This window comes from Silene latifolia, chromosome 10 (genome assembly GCF_048544455.1).
Source record: "Silene latifolia isolate original U9 population chromosome 10, ASM4854445v1, whole genome shotgun sequence".
Taxonomy (NCBI): domain Eukaryota; kingdom Viridiplantae; phylum Streptophyta; class Magnoliopsida; order Caryophyllales; family Caryophyllaceae; genus Silene; species Silene latifolia.
The window spans coordinates 12173328-12187993 of NC_133535.1; the positions used below are offsets into that span (position 1 = coordinate 12173328).

At 41.7% G+C, this 14666-nt stretch overlaps 1 protein-coding gene across 1 annotated transcript; it reads left to right on the forward strand.

Moving 5' to 3' along the window:
• The first annotated feature begins 8821 nt into the window (after window positions 1-8821).
• LOC141605143 (COP9 signalosome complex subunit 1) lies at window positions 8822-14666 on the forward strand. Its single transcript, XM_074423805.1, has 6 exons — window positions 8822-9325; window positions 11379-11699; window positions 12385-12501; window positions 12599-12684; window positions 13245-13479; window positions 14234-14666. The coding sequence occupies exons 1-6, from the start codon at window positions 8918-8920 to the stop codon at window positions 14447-14449; spliced, it is 1383 nt and encodes a 460-aa protein (XP_074279906.1). The 5' UTR covers window positions 8822-8917; the 3' UTR covers window positions 14450-14666.

Below are 14666 nucleotides of genomic sequence, written 5' to 3' on the forward strand. Positions count from 1 at the left end.
CTCTACTAATGATTAGGGAAGTTATTCGTACTTGATATATCGTCGGCTATATGCATGCAATGCAACATCCATAGATTAAACCTAACATGTGAGAAATTAACTAAGTCGGTTGACAATTAATTAGGCAAACAATTATGGTCGAAGTAGGATTTAATATTGAATTACATGCGGAAGCATACAAAACAATGAAATAAATAAAATAAATTACAATAATGGAAATTACATTAATTACATTGGGTTAGGCGGTTTATGTCGAAAATACCTTTAAAACGGATAATTTGATAAAACGAATAAAAGAATAAAATAACAAATTAACGAACAGGAATTAGCGATACTACGAATATTAGTTAATTGATACGTAAACTAATTAATCTAGGTCAAGGCAGAAAAGGAGTTCGGGGACGAAGTCGTCCCGAACAGCGCAGAGACACATCGCGCCTTTGGAAGAGGCGCAGAGAGACGCTGCGTCTGTTCCAAGGACGAATTCTGGCTGTGAAGCCGGAACTGCAATTGTTAATGTTAATTGGTGAATTTAATGGATTGATTTAATTATTTATTCGGATGAAAGTGATTTACAGATTATTTAACATATGATTGAGTCATAAAACAAGAAAAACATGGATGAGACTAAACAAAGACAGATTAAACATGTGAAGGGTCGATGTTAATGAACGAACCAAACAAGCGAATAATTGACTAAACATGATGAATTGACGATGAATTAATGACTAAACAGACGAAAATATATCAACAATGAATCCCAGAAACTCAACATGAACGAATTGAATCCCTAGAACTCGAATTGAACATTAGTGATAAAAACCCGCAAATATGAATTACTTGGGATTTAAGTCAGATTAGATGAATTAAACATGTGAATGAATGATGAAATATATGATACAATATACATGCTAATTATTATGATTTTATGACGGAGAATTAATTAACGAAACAAACAAAACAAATAAATTTGATACGAATTGCGAGAGGACGGAGGAAGAAGAAAAGAAGCGAATCTGCGGCAGCCTCACAAAGAGGCGCAGCAGGTGCTTGCTGCGCTCCTTTGAAGAGGCGCGCGATTCTGCGTCTTTTCTCGATTGTCTCTCTCGAAATCCGCAAAACAGGTTTTAAAGACGGTTTTTAGAAATCGGTTTTAATGAGGTGCTTTCGACATAAACCTTACAATTGTTATACAATAATTAAAATACAATAAATAAAAGGAATTATACACCCTCAGACTTACATGTTGACGGAACGAGAAGAACTAAGAAGATCGATTAGTGAAAGCTCGACGCGAATGCAAGGAAAGAGTGCCCTCGTAAGAGGAAAACGATTTAACAAGTTGATTAATTAGATTGATTGAGTGTAGTGGTCAAATTGGTCGGTCATGCAACGGAGAGGCTGGTACTCGGAAAGATCCGAGCTTACGTGGTCGGAAGTCCAAGCACGTAGGCGCCAATTAGTAAGAACGAAGTCTAGAATGCAAAGGGAGAAGAGAAGGGCGGACACTCGCGTGAGAAATATGAGGAACGAAGGCTCCTATTTATACTAATCACGTGAAGGAATAGGGTTTCGGAGACTCTTTGGAAGTGAATCTCGGAAAGATATAAAAAAGATACGTAAATCATGCAAAGAAGGGCCTGGGAAGAGGCGCAGAGCCCATCTGCGTCTCTTGGAAGAGGCGCAAGACTGCTGCGTCTATTCCCGGAGGTTTCCTCCGCTAAGAAAGAATCTCCGCGTTTAAGTTATGGTAGGACGGATTTATTCGATTATCTTTTAAATATTACGGGATATTATTTGCCAAAAGATAAAATTTGATGAATATGGAATAGAAATATCCGGAACATTCCAACATTCTCGACTCGGGATTTAACAATATCGAAAAATGGAGACGGTTTTTGACCCGGACTCCGAATGTACTCTAATTACTGCCAAAACGACCGTATCGGCACGTAGATGACAACTAAGAGGTTGACATTTATATTTGAGCAATCACTTGACGATAATCTTACGAACTGTCACTAATCGTTCCGCGAATCAAACATGCGGCCCAATCATCACTGGGTGGTTTGCGAGGGGTGCAGAAACGAGGTGTCTACACACCCCAAGAGGTTTGACGCCGTCGCAGTCACTCCAAGTGGTAGACGCCACGGCCGTCATCAAGAAATAGACGCCAGCTCACACTGTCGCACCGACAAGGGCGGTAGTCTCCATAAAGAAGCAGGCGCCGTCGCAGTCACCCCAAGTAGTAGACGCCACGGCAGTCACCCCAAGAGGTTTGACGCCATCGCAGTCACTCCAAGTGGTAGACGCCACGGCCGTCATCAAGAAATAGACGCCAGCTCACACTGTCACACCGACAAGGGCGGTAGTCTCCATAAAGAAGCAGGCACCGTCACAGTCACCCCAAGTAGTAGACGCCACGGCAGTCACCCCAAATGGTAGACGCCGTCGCAGCCACTCCAAGTGGTAGACGCCACGGCCGTCATCAAGAAATAAGACGCCAGCTCACACATCACACATCGACAAGAGCGGCCGTCATTACCAATAAGCGACGCTGCTCACACCGTCACACCGACAAGAGCGGCAATCACCCTCGTAGCGTACGCCGCAAGAAGCGATTACGGCCAACGCTTGATACTCGCAGAACGATCAAAACGCCTTAAAAGCGTTTAAACACGATTGGGACGCGCACTTCTAGACTCGCTCGGCCAGGCCGAGGCGAAACAAAAAGGCAACTCGTACGAAGACGAAAAAGACCTCGCCAAGCCGGAGGCAAAGTGAAGACGCTAAGTACAGTTGATACGCTCAACTATTAGCGCAAGGAAACTCAAAGTGAGGTAAAGACCTCGGCCAAGCCAAAGACAAAAGAAACGAACTCTTATTAAAAATGACAAGTTACAAGTGAGGAGAATACAGACGACGGCCGCCCCCATAAGGACAAGCCAGAACACAACCTACCAAAGTTGTACAAAATACAAGGAAAAGAAAAACAAAAGATTACGGTATCATTTGAAGCGCCAAAAAAATGGCGGGGAGGGAAGGCTTAATAATTGGCTCCCGAACAAATGGTTATCCGAGACGCCGGTGAGCCTGGGTGACGACCGTCCGTCTCCCTATGCCTGTTGTCTTTGCTTGCCATCGGCGGCGGTAGCAGATCTTCTTCAATGGGCAACCCAGGTGGCGTTCTTAGCGGCCTCGGCTTCAGCCCTCGGCCTTAGCCTCGGCGGCCTCGGCGCCCTTGCCCTCTCGGCTTCCTCCTTGGCCGCCTTAGCCTTCTCGGCAGAAGGGTCGCACTCTCCGCGGCCGCCTCTTTCTCTATCTTCACCCTCACCGCCTCCTTGGCCTTCTCCTCCACGGCTTTCTCCTTAGCTTCGAGCTTATCGTCAAACAACTCGTCAAATTTGCCCCACGGAAGGAACCAAAGAAGAGGGAAGAGCTCCTCAATCACTTCCCCTGGCGGCTTCTTCGGCCGGATCCCGAATCGGTGCACATGTTAGGGAGCATGACGGTTTGGAGCATCTCGATGTCCTCCTCCTTTTGTCTAATAATGGCCTCTTTGCTCCGAATCACCTTCCTCTGGATCTGAAATTTGCCCCTAAATTCATTCCTCTGCTGGAAATAAAGGTCGGCGTGCCTCGAACAAGGTCACACTTCTCCAAAGCTTTTTGCAACTTCGGCCGCGGCGGCCTCGGCCTTGGCCCTCTCGGCAAGGACCTCCTTTTCAGCGTCCTCCCTAAGTTTTCTCTCGGCCAAGAGCGCTTTCTCGGATCTCCCTAAGCCTCGCTCATCGAGGAGATCCAGCCTCGCCTTCGCGGCCACCTTCTTAGTGGCATTAAGCTCAAGAGCGGACCGAGCCACGGCCTTCTCCCGCTCTATAATGCGAGCACCGGTCGGCTCGTTCCATCTCGCCACTCCTCGATTAACCTCGCGCTTTCCGCTACAAGCTCTGAGGGAGGAAGCCTTCGGGATGAAGGGTCGGTGGTGACGTTTCGATCACCACTGCGGCCGGGAGGAGAAGCCTTCGGGATGAAGAGTCGGTGGTGACGTTTCGATCACCGACTGCGATCGGGAGGGGGAAGCCTTCGGGATGAAGAGTCAATGGTGACGTTATGATCACCACTGCGCGGTTTCTCCTCCACTTGCTTTGCTCATTAAGAGCGACGGCCGACAATGGCGATCTGCAAAATTTAACGAAAGCATCGGTATCAACATGCATAGACATGCCGGAGAGCCCGTCATCGCCAGCGCGCCTAATGAACCGGCTAAATCGAGCCACGAGAATAGATCGATACCATGCTTGTCCTTCTTGGCGGGAGGACGCGTTTCCTCGTCGGCCAGAGAGAAGCAACGACGGCGGAGGGCGTCCCCTTTCTCTTACGGACAAGGGGAGACCCCTCCTCATCAGAGTCCTCCCCATTGGTGATATCAAAGATCTCCACCGTTGCCTTCGAACAGGGGGAAGGGGAGGTGGAATCGATGTCGACGCCATCGCCGCCGAAGACCTTGTTTTTCGCGTGTGGCGCGGCATGTTACTAACAACCTTCGCCAGGCCTCCACCACATTCAAGCTCTTCACCGCCGATCCATGAGATCATTCGGCGACGTCCTGCGGTCATGGGTTAGAGCCTTGGGATGCAAGTTAGCAACGGTTTTATCTTTGTGCGGCCCCATTCTCCGGGAGGATATCCTCGAACAGTCCGGTCCAAAGTGGTCTGCGAAGGAAACAAAGCAAGAGTTAAGTAGAAGAAATAAATCGAAGTTCGAGAAATAGGAACATTGAGAGCGGTGATGGGCCTCACACCGACCCCACTCACCCTGTGCTAGGGCCGGTATGAGGCCGACATGGCAGAGCGGCTCATCCTGGAGGATGATCTGCGTTGGGGGAATCCATCTTTTCGGCACCCCACTCTTGTCCGCCTCAAAGAGCCTCATCGCCAGCCTCTCATCCTCCTTAAGAGGGACCTTGCTGGCATCCATCTTGAGTTTTTTCCGGGTGACCCATCTGTCGTGCTCCGCCTTAGTCTCACACCGCAAATTAACTTGGTGCTGAAAGGAGCGGGGCAGCGGATAGTCATCCGGCACCTTAACGTACACCCACCGATCTTTCCAGTCCTTGCAAGAAGTAAGTTTGTCAACAGAGACATAACCCTGCTCCGTTTGCACACTGTACCATCCGACGCGGCCAGAGATTGATGGCCGGAGATGATGAAGCCGGCGGAATAAATTCACCGTTGGGGCCTCTCCCTTGAAGAGACAAAGCCGACAAAGCCGACTATGGTCCTCATAGCCAACGGGTGCGGTTGGGCAACAAGAACGTTCATGGCCCTAATGATGGCCATAACGTACTCATTCACGGAACCGGAGCCCTTACTCCAAGTGCCGCATGTATACGCCGGTGTAGCCCGGTGGAGGGCAACAGACGGCTGATCCTCCTCGGGGATAACAATTTTGTATCCCCTACCAAAGGAAAAATGGCTCTCGAAAAATTTCTCGCCGGAGCAATGGGCGAACTTATGGGTCCAAGCACGGTCAAGGCGGACCTTACAGCGCGTCGCCGTGATCCATAACGTCTCGCCTCCCCTCATTAGGACGAGCCCTTTCAAGAAGATCACCAAAATCGTCAACGTCATCATCGACATCATCGTCGTCCTCCCATTCCTCCAAAATTTGAGGATCAACTTCGGAGAAGGAGACCTAGGGCCCCCGCACCTTATCGGGATGGCGTCGATTTCTCCTCCTCATCAAGACGCGACGGAACCCCCGGCGCCGAAGCGCTAGTCCCGTCGTCGGCGAAAGACATGATAGCAATGATTATTTAACAAAATAAGAAAGGAAATTTGTTTGTTTACCTTGAAGAAAAACACTCGCCGGAGTAACGACTCTGAAAATTAGAAGACAAAGAAGCCCTTGAAAGATTAGAGAGAAGAAAATTTTGGTGAATGAAATTGGTGGCCAATTTCACGAAATAACTGCCCTATTTATAGGGAAAAGCCCATGAAGAAGGACCAATCAGAGAACAGCCCATGAAGCGCCAGCCAATCAGCTAACAGACACGTGTCAGACATGCAACCATGGAAAGTCAATCGTCGCAACAGTCAAACGTCAATCAATGCAACAGTGATCAAGCGTCTTCAACACGCCCCTTCACCTCTCTTCGCCCATTCATCTTCCTCAACAAATTCCTAGGTATCCTCTCACTCCGCCGGCCACATGATCAACCAAGCTAGGCGGCACCGGCTGGGGGCAATCAAAAACAACCGGCACTCCCAACCCTGGTCTCGGCCAGCGTCACTTCCTTTTCCACATCGGATGCCCTTTACACATCCATGTGGAGGGGGGATATGGTACGGCCTAAGAAGAACCAGGCCGAGATAGAAGAAGCCGATACAGAAAAAGTTTCATCAATTACTTTCGCAGAATATACGCTCAGCATACATCGGAGCCCATACCACGGCATAGACTACGGCGGGGCAAATTGATGGGGCATATTCCGCACCGACCGACCAAGTCAACATATTGAGCAAGGTCAAGGATATCCACAAAGAAAGTCAACGACTTAGACGATCTAGCCGATGCAACCCATCGGCATGTCACCTGGGTCTCGGCTTTGTCAACCACCACCGGGACACATATCCGCGTACTCATATCCAAGACCCTCGGCCGGCCTGCCATGGGTCCATCGGCCGAGGGTAGAACGGTCTTTCCACCTGCTAGCCACTTGGCCACTACGTGACAAAAGGTGAAAGCCTATAAATACTCCTCAACCTTCATTGAGGAAAGGATCCATAAATTAACCTAAGAATCACTATTCATCTGGTAATATCTTCCTTATCTCTCTACAATACATCCTTAGCCAAGTAATAACAACTTATCCCTCTAAGTTTACTGACTTGAGCGTCGGAGTGAGTACGCTTGGCACAAAGCCAAACCCTCAGTTCGTTCATTGTTGCAGGAGAGGCCGAGAGGAACGATAAAGACAAGAGGGATTCAACTCAAGACATCATTCTACAAGCCACGGGTGGTAACAATACTTGCTCTGTAATTACACCCGGAACAACTACTTTATTTAAATTTGTTATAAACTAATTTACTATTTTTATTTTTCATATTTTCTTTAACATTTCGCTCTTTTTGTATGGCTGACTACTTTATTTGTTTGTTAGTTTAAACCGCTTCCGGTCCATGTTGGATACGTATAGTTTTATGTCTTTAGTTGGCGTTGATAATTTACATTTGTGGATTTGTGGTTGATGCGTTCGTTTCCACACATAGACATTAATTATACATTATACAAATAATCATCTAACTTTTAGTTAAGTCAAGTGCAACTTACTCTTCAACAACCTTTCATTTTTTTTCATGCAATTAGGTTCACACTTTTCTGGAATGAGGTATGAGTTTATATTTTAGAGTGCTTCAAACTCATGTCCCATGTTTGTTTCATTACTTCAATGGCAAATCCATGAGGTATGAGTTGGATGACAATGGGTACAGTCCTATAAGATCCATATCCATATTATATATGTTGGATCCATATCCAACCTATATTCACAGGTCCAAAACTTTTAGACCCATATCCAGATCCATAGGATATAGGTCTTAAATGAGTCCGATCTTTTTTCAAATTTGTTTCGTTAATTGCTTCATCTTCTAAAAGTACTTTCTTTATTAAAATTACATAAAACGCATTCGAATGTTTCATATAATTATAATTATAGATATAAAATATGTTTGATATTTTTCATGATAAAGTATCAAGACTAAAAGTACTTTCACTAATAAAATTACATAAAACGCACTAGAAAGTTTAATATAACTATATATGTATATAAAATATGTTGATATTTTTCATGATAAAGTATCAAGTCTAAAAGTATTTTCATTATTAAAATTACATAAAACGCATTAGAATGTTTTATAGATATAAAATATGTTGATATTTTTCACGATAATGTATCAAATTATTTGTCGTTCCTCATATGATATAGTGATTATTTGTACGCTGAAAAAGTTATTTGTTGTTTTTCGAATATTTAAATCAGGTTGTAAATTCATTAATGACTATAAAATAAGAAAATTGACAAAAAGAGTTGAATAAAAGATAAGAAAACATGATTTTTGTAAACGTTAGCTATTCTTATACACAAATTCTCATTATAGACGGGAGATATCCGTCTATAGTTATAGGCGGGCCAAATATCCACTTATTTTAAGCATAAGACAAACAACAAGTTGCATGATGGGACCCAAAAATGTCACCACTTAAGCATATTTGACCCGTTACTTTAGACGGATATATCCGTGTGTAGTGAGGCTAATTGATTCTTATATATCTTAATATCTAAAAATAAAATAAAAAATATGGGTCTGGTAGGGTTTGGATCTTAACGAGAAGATCCATATCCATATGCACGTAAATTTTCTAGATCCACATCCGACGCATATCCATTGGATCCAAAAAAATAAGATCCATATCTGCCCCATCATAGTCCGATCCAACGAATATGGATAGGGTCCATGATCCACTGTCATCCCTAGGTATGAGTTTCTCCTATCCGAGGGGATGTGGGTATAATCTAGACTAGACCCGAATACGACCCGACACCCAAACTCAGAGCTTTACCCGAAACCCTACTCGACCCGACCCAATTAACCCGAACTGAATATTTATTGTTGCACATTAATTATTATTCATAAAAAAACTTGATAATAGATGACCCAATACAACCTGATCTAAATGTTTATTGTTCGGGTCGGGTCAGGTTTGTCAGATCTATACAGATCTACTCTAGACCCTATATATAGATCTGATCCAAACCAAAACCTGAATTTTTATCTCACACCTTATTCCTCAATCAAAAAAACCTTCCAATTCACCAGATTAGGGTTTACTCACCTTGCAACCAAATTCATCAATGGAGGACGAATTTGACCTAAATTCAAGACAAATGATGGTCGAGATCAACTCAAACGACGACAATGTCGACACCAAAACCGAGAATCACAGACCAATCATTAGTAGTGAACAACTCGATGTCGAAGCGTACGCATCACTCTACTCAGGTCGCACTAAGATCATGCGTCTCATCTTCATCGCTGATCAATGCGATAACGAAAACCCTAATATGCAGCTTGAAGCACTTCGCATGGCGTATGATGAGATTAAGAAAGGTGAAGATGTTCAATTGTTTAAGGAAGTTGCTGTGAGGATTAATGGAAGATTGGGGCATTCTTATGGTGTTGATTCGGGTTGGGTTGATGCTGTTGAACGACGCGCCGAACAACGGAAAGAGAAGTTGGAGAATGAGCTTAATGCTTACAGGGTATGCTGTTGATAATTGTGTAATCCCTCCGTCTCAAACATTTGTTTATCTTTATTGTTATTCGTGAGAGTTATTCTAATCGAAGGTAAACAAATGATTGGGACGGACTGACTGAGTATTAGTTATATTTTTTTATTGCTTGTTTTTTGGTGGAATTTGTGCTTTGTGAATTTGTGTAATTCTTTTAGGGTATGTTGCTGATAATTGTGCTAATTTTTACAATAATTAGTGTAAGATCGTTGAACACTGTAGGATGAGTGTTGAACCAATCAAAGGGTGGTCTTGTAAGACGGTCTTATTCTATGATTTATGTAATATTTATATTTGTTATGTTTTGTTATTGCTTGTTTGTTGGTGAAATTTGTGTAATGTAGGTTTGTATGAGCTGGTTTGGTGGTTATTCTGATGTTATTGGATTGTTTGAGTAGGATTTTGACACGAGGATTGTTACTTAGGTTTGATTTGATGAACGTTTGAGAGAATTGGTGGCTTATGAGTGTCACAAGTACGAAAGTTTGTGTATTTGAGATGTTTGGCGTCTGAATTGTTTTGTTGCCTTGTTGGTGGCTTGGTGTTATACTTGTTTCTCCCCTACAATCACTTTTCACTGTTTTCTCACTTCAAATTGACACTTTTATACTACTATTTGTGTTATCCGGCTTCAAGTCTTTTGGGTTGCTTTGTGGGCTGATGGTAGATTGGGGAATGGTTATGGCGTTGATTTTTGTTGGATTCAATCGGTTGAATGGCGGCTGAACAATGGAAGGAGAAGTTGGAGAATAAGCTTATTGCTTGTATAGTACGGGTGTTGCTAATGATTATGGATTTTGTTTTGCTATTGGCTTGCGTTTTTTAATGGTGTTAAGTAGTTAGAGTAGGATTTGGTAGGAGTAGGTTTTATTTTAGGATTGATCTGATATAGAGTTTAAGAGAATTTGTCCGTAGCAAGTGATATGAGTGCGAAAATTTGTGTACTTGAGGAATGTAGCTCTGAAAGTCTGAATTGGTTTGTCGGTTGCTTGGTTTTATTAGTGTTTCCCCTTTGATCCCCTTTTCATTGTTTTGCCACCTCACATTAATGATTTATACGACTAGTTGTTGAGATATTCATGTAACTTGAGAAGATTGTGTGTCAAAACATGTGTCCTTGAGAGGTATGATACTGGTATTGTAGGATAGCTCTTGAAACTAGGAGGAATTAGTTTTACTAAAAAAATATATATATTTGCATAGGTGGGAACATATCAATGAGCAGATGTTGTGAACTTGATAGGATCTTCTTGTTTTGAATGTATGTGATGAGGTGATTTGTTGAGGGTGTTACCCTAGAGTATGGGGTGATGTTATAGTACTTCTTGCCTATAGAATGTGTAAGCTAGGTATTGTTTCTGTTAGATCTTATTGTGTTTTTGTGGATTAAGGCATGTTAAATGTTCAATAAGTCTTTAGTAGTCATGTTGTTATCAAGTTAAAGGGTTTACGTTATCTGGGATTTGTAATATTAGCTGTGCTGTTTCATTGTTTTTGTCCATCTTTTGGTGATTTTGTTATATAGATGAAGGCAGGCAAATTGCTTATATGTGTATTTATGTATATATATATTTTCCGTGCTTCATTGTCTCATATGAAAATAGGATTTCTGTTGAAATGACGTATCTTGCTTGTACATTAGACGACTCAGAATGTGTTCTAAATAATAAATATACAGAAAAAGTGAGAAATTTTTCCGGGTTTGTTGTATTTTGACTATAGTCATCTGGATATGGTTGCTTAAGGGACCCAAGAAAAACTAAGTTTTCATTTTCGGCTCAATCTAAAAGGCTTGTTTTCGAAATCTTGAAGGGCACTTCGTATGCTAGAGTCTAGACTATATCTATTGGCTAGTTCTTGTGATATAATGACATTATTTGAAGTTTGAGTTTCCATTTTTGCTTCTTGTTATAAAAGTGACGCAGACCTGGGAATTTGTTATCGCAACTTTTGCTGTAAGTGTTACTTTTCACCTACTAGGAAAATATGGAGATGCTAATCTCTTTTCAATTTGTCTTTGCAGACAAATCTGATCAAAGAAAGTATAAGGATGGGATACAATGATTTTGGAGATTTCTTTTATGCTCATGGACTACTTGGAGATGCCTTTAAGAATTATGTCCGAACTCGTGATTATTGCACCACAGCAAAGCATATTGTTAATATGTGTTTGAATGCAATTCTTGTTAGTATTGAGCTGGTTCAGTTCTCTCATGTCAACAGCTATGTAAGCAAGGCTGAGCACACACCGGAAGCTTTAGAGCCTATTACCACTGCAAAACTTCGCTGTGCTGCTGGGCTGGCACATTTAGAGACTAAAAAGTATAAACTTGCCGCCCGCAAGGTTTGATTTTTATTGTTGCTTTATCTATGTTGTGTTCCAATTTCCCTCTGTATCGTCTTTCGTAGAGTATATCTCATTTAAATGTGATCTAGAGACTATGGAGGACTCAAAATAGCTGTCGGGTGGTAAATTCAAATTAGGGTTATTTCACTCCATGGTCAGGTACTCAGGTGGTCGTTGGTTTTTTAGTTTTAGATTTTTGTGTGTACAATTTACATATCGTATACTCTGGTAATATTTTGCAACTAATACTATGCAGCTTTGTCCCACTCAATACATGAGCTTAGTGGTGTTTTGGCTTGAGTCTGGTGCAACTATATTCTAGATCTTGCTCAGTCTATAAGAGTGACTTGGGCTCACACAGAAAAAAAAAAGTTTCTGATTAAATGAAGTTCTTTACTGTGAATCCCAGCTTTGATATGATAGGCAAATGATGAAGCTTACTCGCCAGTTAATTGATATAAGCCACTCCAGTGAGTGGAGTCTTTGCATATTGCTTTTCGAATCTGGAAATTTGGATTTTTGAATATGTAGCTACCTATTTAAGGAAAACTTCACATCATATGTTGATTATGTATATATTATTTGTGGCTTTATGTGCAGCTTGATGCCTTGTTCTCATTGTATATTTGTATGTTCTTCTATTACCCCTGTTATGTAAACTACCCCAATTGATATTCTACAGTTCTTGGAAGTTGGTCCTGAGCTGGCTAACAATTATTCGGAAGTGATTGCACCACAAGATGTAGCTACCTATGGTGGACTTTGCGCACTCGCCACTTTTGATAGATCAGAGCTCAAGGCATGTGCAAAACATTTGTCATTATGAAATTCATTCTTTTAATCTATTACGAAGAATGTGGAACATTCCATTTTCATAATTTTCTTTATTTTTGTAGAGCAAAGTTATCGACAACCTGCCCTTCAGAAACTTCTTGGAGCTTGTGCCAGAGTTACGGGAGCTTATTAATGATTTCTATTCAAGGTAACAATTTTGAGTTTTATCATTTAAATCATTTATTGATAATGCTTCTATTTGCCTACAGCTTGTCATGTGTATTGCTACAAATTATGTTTTCTCTTATGTAACCCTGCTTAGTCTCGTCGGATCCTTCTCATGTATTTGTTCTTTTAGTTCATTTATCATGCCCTTCTCTTTGCCATATTATCCTATGTTTTACAGTTGTACATGGTATCTCTCCTTGAAATCAGGGTATTGTTAAATCAGGGTATTATTACACTTTTTTTTTGAAAATGTAAATTGGTTTACAAAAATAGTGTGCCTCGTATTTGACTAGCTATCGTTGTGCCTCGTTACAATGAGTCCTTGTTGCCCTACTGCGCCTTGCTCCTTTTAAACTGAGAGGCTCATGTAGTCTTTTCTTTTGGTGGAAATGGCACATGAATGAATGTGCTTTTGCTCTGTTTCTTTCCAATACCAGAAATTTGTTGCTCTAGGCTTTATGGTAATATTTCTTGTGTTGAAACTCTTGAAAGTCTTCTTGCTCGGTCTCTCTGTGACCTCTATTACCTGACTAATTGCAGTCGTTACGCATCTTGCCTCAATTATTTGGAGAGTCTTAAAGCCAACCTTTTACTCGATATTCATCTGCACGATCATGTCGAGACTTTGTACAAGGAGATTCGCCACAAGGCTTTGATTCAATATACACTACCTTTTGTCTCGGTCGATCTGAACATGATGGCAAATGCTTTCAAGACCAGTGTCTCAGGGCTACAGAAGGAACTTGAAACTTTGATCACCAACAACCAAATTCAGGTATTCTTGTTTTGGCGCTCCATTTGCCCATTCAATTCCTTCTGAACTTCAATGAGACGTTTACACTGTGAGACTAACCCAATTTTTTTGTATTCCTCGTTTAGTGGTTAATGCCTTAATGGGGGGTCTCACATGTTAGAATCTCTCACATGTTAGAATCTCTCATATGGTTGTGTAGGAATGTATAGATATGTAGATAGATTATAGATACAATTACCGAGTCTTGGAACCTCTCTTTACATGGAGAGCAACTCATTAGTATGATCTTCCGTAGTCCTTATTTATGTGTGGTGTATTTATTTAATTTTTAAAATTTATTTGCTCTTTTCGTATTTATTGTTTTTACCAACAACTTTCTTGTAAGTATTATATATTAATACTTGGTTCACTTTTAAGTTATTCCGGACCCTTAAGTTTTATTTCGGTTTCAAAATCGTTTTAATCTTTATTCTCGATCCAAATTCTAAGTTTTTATAAAAGAAATCCGGACTTCGATATTTAAACCTATAAGGCTACCTAGGGTTTTGTATTATGTTTCACTCCCCTTTTGTTTTTCACTTTTCCTTTTCTATATTTTCGTATTTTGAGGTTCTAAAGGATGATTCATGTCAGCCGACCCCAAACCATTTTGGGATTAAGGCTCTGTTGTCGTCCCTCATAAGAATGTCTTACTTTTTTTGAATTCAAGTACTGTCATTCTCTTAAGCTGTGCGTCTTCCGTCACTGATAATATGGCTAACCAACACTCTTGCAGGCTCGGATAGATTCCCATAACAAAATTCTGTATGCACGTCATGCAGACCAGAGAAATGCGACCTTCCAACGTGTTTTACAGACAGGTGCAGGATTTGACCGGGATGTTAGGTCAATGTTGCTGAGAGGAAATATAATCAAGTATGATTTCAGCCACAAACAACATTCAAATAAGGATATGGCTCATGGATTTTTCAGAAACAGGGGGCCAATGTAATTGGAATCAATGGTCTTTCTTAGCAATGGAAGATATATATCTGGTTTTTGGTGGGCTCGTTGCAATCAGAAAACTTTAATGTGCATACTTTGTAGACTTGGAAAGTCGAATCAGTTAGTCGAGATATTACTGTTTTTGCGCCCATCTGACTTTTAGTTCACTTGGATAATATTGCCGGTTTGCCATGGAAATAGAGAGGTACTGTGCATTCATGGAA